We start from the raw sequence: 7,387 nt of genomic DNA on the forward strand, positions 1-7,387 counted from the left end.
ATATATATGAAATTATCCAAAAAAGTCCATTTGATGTAACTGTTTTGCAGCTTGAAAGAAACAAAACTACATTAATTTCAACTTTATTTATCTTTAAATGCATTATTATTGTCATTTGATTTGATATGTATGTGGATAATTTTAGAAGAAAGTCTGTTCATGTAAGGAATTTGCCTCCAAATGTGTCTGAATCTGAAATTGCGGAGGAATTTAAAAAGTTTGGTGAAGTCAGTTCTGAGCCTGTGGTAATGCGGAGCTGCAAGGTTCATTCCTGTCTGATAATTTCCTGTGTTGCAACCACTTGTTTCTTAAAGGAATTGTCTTAAAAGTATGTTGATTTATTTGCAGGATGTCGGTGTCTTTTATGCATTTGTCGAATTTGAAGATATATCTCGTGTTCTCAATGCAGTCAAGGTCTGTATACATGATGCAGCACCTTTTGTTAGTCCCCTTTTTGTCTCCAGAAATAGTTTATTAGGTTTATCAATCTCAAGATTTCTGCTAATGTACTTTTAATTAGACTTGCATTCTGATTTTATATGCACCTGCAGATTCTTGAATTGTCCAAAATTAGGAATTTTTTAGTTCAAGATAATGACTTGAAAATCCATAGGTACCTGTATTGGGGTTTTTAGATCTACTGCAAACCACGTGCGCTATATTCTGTAGTTGCTTCTGTTGATCTTTGCTTTTAGCTTATATGATACCATTTGAGAACTGGTTTTAAATAGTAATTTTTCAATTTCATATTAGTCTTTTCTTTGTTATTCCTTTCAATTTCTGGTTTCATCAGGCCATTCTTTAGCTGACTTGTCCATTATGATTTTTACTAATTTTTTCCTCATTATATTTTCAGCCTTTGGCTTTGACCCTTGCTACTGAAATTGTTAAATTAATTTAGCCATGCATTCCAATAATATTGTGTAGTTCGGTTCTGCACAAGTGCTGGGCGACGGGTATATATTGAAGAGCGGGGACTGAACAGAGATATACCATCCCAAGGAGGAAGTACGCATTTCTTTCCTGTCTCATTATTATCAATGTTTATGACATGGTCAATGTAATACACATATGCTAGATCTAGTGAGAGTAACAAAAGATGGTGACTTTTTGGTCAATGTAATGACTTTTATGGTTGCATTTTTGTAACTTAAAACCATATCTAACCTGAAAATACCCAACAGATTGGGTAGTTTCCCGGGCCTCTGCTTCTCCATGTTCCTCAGGTGGTTATGATGGGGTTGACTGAGAGTACAAGCAGTATTAAGAAGTGGGCAGAATTTATCAGATTAGGCATTCTAGATTCAGTAACAATGGGAAGGGAGATGTAAAAAGTTCTGGTTCCAGCAGTTTACACATTAGACATTCACCAGCGATATAGTAATGCAAATCAGTATATTTAGATATGGTGGCTTCGTTGTTTTAAAGGGGTTTCTTGAAACTTATATGAGATATTTCTAATTTATTAGGAATGGGTATCCAATTTTGAGCTGGTTTGTTCTAAGCGATTCATATTAGTCATTTGCTATTGATGAAACTTGTTGAGTCTGATTTATTTATTAATTTATGTAACTTGTTTTTAATAAGCCGGGCATTATATTTGGAAGCGTGCATAAATGGATTCAATGTAGGAAATATTTCAGTAACTCCATCGATATCATTTGCTTTTGCTCAAGAGACTTAGCAGAATGAGTACATCCATTACATTTACATCAATGGATCCATACACAGACTGGCTTTCTTGGTACGGCACTTCATTGGTGATCAGCAAAACAACAATCTCTAATGAGAATAACGGGCATTAACTTTTATTGAAGCATAATATAATTGCTACGTATTATCTTCTTGATGGGAGGCATTCGTACAGCCTTAAGCTTCTGATTGCATGGTTTTAGCCTTTCAGGCTTAAGAATTAGCTGCTACCACGGCTCCCCCTTGGAGTGGTGCCTGGAAGTGCTCTTGTTTGGTTGAATCGTTCTCTTCTGTTTGCCAGAGAAAACTAGCGTATGCTGCCAGAACATTGCTGAAAACAAAGAAACTATAGGCCATTAATCGGTCATGTTATGCTTCAAAGCTGAAACATACATTTTATGTTCATAGAGAATTTCATACATTTATCAAATGGATTATTATGTTCTTTACAACTTGAACTTGTTATATAAAGGTGTATGAGGGTAAGAAACTTTCTTTGTTTTGAAATAAACTAATTCCTTTCTGACTAGACTCACATTCATTACTGAATAGACTCTAGGTGAGGCTACTTCGTAATTGTTTCTGGATCAATATTCCAAGTCTGCAGAACCATCTCCTAAATAAACTTAAATGTAATAGTAATACATAAAATAATGCAAACAAGGTGGTTTTGAAAAAATCCGTACCAATCTGCAGGAGTAGCTTCAACTGCTTGCTCATAGTAACCCAAAGCTTTATCATGGTCATGGTGAAGGTCCCATACCAATTTTGCATATTGTGACAGAATTTCACCATTGGCTGGATCAGCCAGAGCGGCGCGTGAGTAGTAGTCCTCTGCTCCTTGAAAATCTCCTTTGCACTGCCAATCAAACAAGAAAGTGATAATTAACAACAATGTAATACAATTGGTAATTATTCCACCTGGTTCAAACTGGATACAAATGAGCTGCGCTTGAAACAAATGAATTCATGCTCTAATTTTTTATAAACAGAATTGTTTGGGAATATGATGTTGATAAAGTTGCAAATCTGCTTACTGTTGCTTGACAAGAGATATCAGAGTTCTGAGACCAAACCTGAGCCTCATAATCCTCAGCAAGCCGGCTTTACAAATTTAAACAAAAATGAGCAACATGTTCATTAAGCTCTGACGAGAGCTGAAAACTTTTACACATATTTCAAACAGTGCTGCTTACAGCAACAACTTTATAAAACTAATACGAGCAGCACCCCTGAGATATCCAAATTATTTGAAGCCTTTACCAGTCCAACCCTCAGCTTTTATTTATAAAATTCTGGAAAGCTTGAAATTGAATGTCAATCTTTAACCAATAGAGTTTAGCGGTACGGCATCAAAAGAAATCATTTCAGTTACAATAACAAAACTCAATTTCATATAAATGTATTCTTGCATGAACATTCATCTCACCTTGCTCAAGAACTGAGCATATTTTCCCAGAACCACCGGATTGGAAGGATTTTCCTCAACCATTCTCTTGTGATACTCCTCAATATTATCAGAATTGGGGTCATCAATCCTGAGTCCTCTTGGCTCCACTTCTTTTTCATGGACTGAGGTGGAACTCTCAATTTCAATCTGAGAAATAGGATTAAGAGGCGTTGCAACCTTTCCGAAAAAATGTTTTACGAGGATTTGTAATATCTTTTGTCCAATAGCTTGACTTATTGTCAAGATATTGTTTATCTTAGATACACAGTCCATTATAATTTTACTTTCAGGTTTTACAACCCAAAACGTATCTTGACAGTTTAAGGAGCTCACATAGTATTTAACCAGTTTAATCTTCTCATTTCTAAGCAATTCAGGGTGCATAGATAGACTCAATATCTTTCTCGTGCTTTGTCGATATAAGATTTGTCTAAGGGTATCATATATACTCCCTTATAGAACTCAATGTCCTCACTAAGGTTTATCCCACCATCACTCAAGAGGACAGACAAAGCTGCTTTAATGCCATTGTAACATCCCTAGTCCAATAAGCGAACTCATTGTTAAGATATTGCCCATTTTAGATACACAGTTCATTCTGGTTTAGCTTGTGTTGTTTGTAACCTAAAACACGTCTTGATAGTTTAAAGAGCTCACAAGCTAACAAGTTAAATATTATCATCTCCAAGTGCAACATTTTTGGTCCAATAATCTAACTCACTATCAAAATATTATCCATTTTGGATATATAGTTTATCATGATTTTGCTTTTGTGTTTTACAACCAAAAACGCATCTTAATAGCTTAAGGTGATCACATGTTATTAAACCAATCAAATCTTTTTATCCCCAAGTGATGTGACCTTTAGGCAAATCCCACATCGTGAAAGAGATGTTGGATATGTCAGTACATCCCACATCACTTGAGGATTTAAAGATTTGATTGGTTAAATACTTTGTGAGCTTTTTAAGCTGTTAAAACGAGTTTTAGGTTTTAAAATCCAAAATCAAAACTATGATAGACTGTGTATTTAAAATAGACAATATCTTGACAATAGACCGAACTATTGAACCAGAGATGTCACAAATGATATTAGAGTTGCTCTGCATATTTTCTTGAGCCTTGGTGGCATACGGGGAGGTGAAGATATCCTTAGACAAATCTCACATCGATAAAAATATAAGAGAGATATTGAGTCTGTCTTTACATTGTGAAGATTTGATCGGTTAAATAGCGTGTGAGCTACTTAAAAGACATGTTTTGGATTGCAAAACCTAATAAAAACTATTGAGTTGCAAATTTTAAAATCAAAATTATAATAGTTTATATATCTAAAATAGATAATATTTTAACAATATACCGAAATATTATGCTGTGGTGTTAAAAAAAGAGACTCAAATAAGCATTCACAACTCACAAGATGGACGGTGCTTACCTGAAAAAGTTGTGACTCATTATCATCTTGTTGTTCTCCATCATCTTCCTCGTCCTTGCTTATTTCCCACAGAAAATTTGCATAAGCTCCAAGAATATCGCTGAGATGAAACATGAAAAGAAGTTAGATTTCAGAGATTTCAAACATAAATCTGAAAGCCAATCTTGCTCTAGAAGTCAGCTAAATTTTATAAACAATAAATCCGGTGCTTTTCTTCTGAAGGACATAATGCAAGTGAGTACTCACCAATCGTGAGGAGCAGCTTGAGCTGCACGTTCAAAGTAAGTCGTGGCTCTAACGTGGTCATGGTGGAGCTCCCAAACAACTTTAGCATACTGCATCAAAGTTTCAGCATCTCCAGGATCTGCTAATGTAGCGCGATGAAAGTAGTCTTCAGCTCCACGAAGGTCACCCTTGTACTGTCAGTAACAGATAATAAGTTTTTTTTTTGGATTGCACAAACAAGACCAAGTCGAGAAAATCTAAGCTCATCCTCTGGAACGGAGGACAGCACAAGATCTAGATCGCAAGGAACAGCACAGATACATAACCCATAAATTCATTAGCAAATGACAGCTGCACAAGGAGCAGACAATAAGTTTTTGCTCAAATAGAATTTAGAATTTGACCAAGCAGACGACTTAGACATCTATTGAATCAGATTGCAGTTCCTTCACCCAAAGGAAGCTTAACTGTTGATGATTTTAATTGAATCAGAATCACAAAAGCAGAAAAACAAGTTATCTAACCTGTAAGAGCTGAGCATAATTTCTTAGATACAAAGGATGACAGGGGTACTCATCAACCATTCTCTTATAGTACTCCTCCATATTGCCAATCTCATCAAAATTATTCATAGGAACTAAATCAACAACTCCAACGCCATCAAACCAAGCTGCAACATCAATGCCTAGTCCGGTGGCGAGGTACATGGGAGGACTAGGTGGTTCCATTTCTTCATCAAAGATCAAATTTTGATTAGTTACATAAATTCCTTCTTCGAAATCTTCCCCCTCCTCCGCAATTAACCCCATGTCAATTTTCTTCCCAAAGGTGAAGTCACCATTATCTGCATCTTCTATGTAATCTCCAATCGTTACAGTTCTCGCCAACGGTTCTTCTTTCTGAACATCTTGTTGGCCATTCTTTTTTCCATCTTCAACCCCATCAAACGTGTTATTGAATATGCTAAAAGATGGAGCACTCCTCAACATTGTGTAAGTGTAATATTGTTTACGCAAAGACCTCTTCTGTGTTGTCGAATTCCGGAACTCTTCCGAATTGTAAGCTATTAATCCTTCTAAGTTTCCTCCAGAAAGAGCCCTCCTTAAGCCCTGAGGGCCGAAATCAGTTTTTTGATTAGATTCAGAGAAAGCAGAATCTGAGTAAGAGCCTGGAGATGAACTGCCAGCCAATGGTGTCGAGCTGTGATTAGGCAAGCCATGAAATGGAACGTGTTTGGTGCTGTCTCCGTCTATACTAATTTGACTGTCTTCGAATGCCGACAGAGGAAGGGAGTTTTCTCTCACTGGGGTTGATAAACTTGGCAGACGCATGGCGATAAATCTAGATAAGATAGCTTTTAATGCAAAGTTTTTGGTGATGTCTTGAGATTGTAAAATTGTATGCTGTCAATGAACAAGTCAAACATTAAAAAACAAATATTTGATGCAGATAATTGAGTTGGCAATATAAATTAAGGGTAGCTGATGCGGGAATACAAAGAAATACGTGATACTCCTTTTCAAGCAAAGGGCGACTCAGACTCTCTCGGGAATCCCGTGAACCTGAAAGTTCACACCAGACCCGAAACCAAATTGAAACGACCCAGTTTCTATGCCTTTTGGTCCCGAAAGAGGACAAAAACTTATCTAGTTTCTGTAATAATCGTCACTGTTTCCAACAAATAAAAGTTCTAAGAATCCACCTCAATATTATAGGTGGAAAGCGCAAATATGAAGGACCGCGTCATCTCTCTCTCTCTCTCTATGTATGTATACACACACATGCATAACATTAAACTTATATTATAAATATATGCACGAAGAAAATGAGATTCTTTTCTTACCTGCCCTTTAAGAATGCTGGTAAATCAAATTCATGGACAGATCCTTGGAGACGAGGTAGAAAGAGATCGGGGATGTGGTTTGGTTCAAGTTTCTGAAATTGGAATTTCCTAATTGTAGGGGTGGGGAGCAAGCTGGAGGTGCCACATGTAATCCCAATTGTTAGGTGTCAGTGCCATCGTGATCTTCTTTCTTTCCACTGCTCTGCTCATTTCTGCCTCATCCTTACGGGACAAACTCCCCTTAACCATTTTTAGACTCACAGCAAAATAAATATGTAAAACACTCACAGAATTATCTTTTCCTGAAAGATAATAGAGATGATATTAGAAAATGTACATAAGAGTAGTTGTTAGCAGTCGATATGAAACATAAACTGTTTAGGGTAACAATCGAAACTAAAAATAGGTACATCCAGAAAATATTTCCTCATTATAACCATAATGACCTGTAATTTCACTGAACATATGCCAAGTGAAAAGTTTTATGTTAAATTACTAATTATAAATAAATCCAATCATATTTTAACAGAAAACAAACCACCCGTGGTCAATTTCTAAAGAAGCAAATACCATGTATATTCCCCTAATCTTTCGCCATTTTAACACAATCGAATTTTCATTCTTTTCTTACCATCGCTTATTATATCTCCTCCTCTTCCTCCTGTTTTCAAGCCAGCTGGCTCCGACGTCTCGTCGGGTCGGGTCGGCGAGACGTGGGTCCTTCCAATCACCTGAAACGTTA

General features: G+C 36.4%; 1 protein-coding gene and 1 long non-coding RNA gene across 4 annotated transcripts; one reads left to right on the top strand and one right to left on the bottom strand.

Annotated features, from left to right (window-relative positions):
* The first annotated feature begins 166 nt into the window (after positions 1–166).
* On the top strand, positions 167–1,489 carry LOC123210894. The gene is made up of 3 exons (XR_006501301.1): positions 167–263; positions 349–414; positions 928–1,489. It is a non-coding gene; the product is annotated as an uncharacterized LOC123210894 (long non-coding RNA).
* Positions 1,490–1,628: 139 nt separating this feature from the next.
* On the bottom strand, positions 1,629–6,323 carry LOC123210893. Of its 3 annotated transcripts, none has more exons than XM_044629384.1 (6): positions 5,327–6,221; positions 4,824–4,996; positions 4,578–4,677; positions 3,122–3,289; positions 2,379–2,551; positions 1,629–2,038 (listed from the first exon to the last, which is right to left on the bottom strand). In XM_044629384.1, exons 1-6 carry the CDS (start codon positions 6,131–6,133, stop codon positions 1,906–1,908), a joined length of 1,554 nt encoding a protein of 517 aa, XP_044485319.1. In that variant the 5' UTR covers positions 6,134–6,221; the 3' UTR covers positions 1,629–1,905. The 3 variants fall into 3 exon arrangements, with proteins under 3 accessions (XP_044485319.1, XP_044485321.1, XP_044485322.1); XM_044629386.1 differs by having other exon boundaries at positions 1,629–2,023; positions 5,327–6,212; XM_044629387.1 differs by lacking the exon at positions 3,122–3,289 and having other exon boundaries at positions 5,327–6,323.
* Positions 6,324–7,387: the final 1,064 nt, after the last annotated feature.

This window comes from Mangifera indica, chromosome 3, assembly GCF_011075055.1.
Source record: "Mangifera indica cultivar Alphonso chromosome 3, CATAS_Mindica_2.1, whole genome shotgun sequence".
NCBI lineage: Eukaryota > Viridiplantae > Streptophyta > Magnoliopsida > Sapindales > Anacardiaceae > Mangifera > Mangifera indica.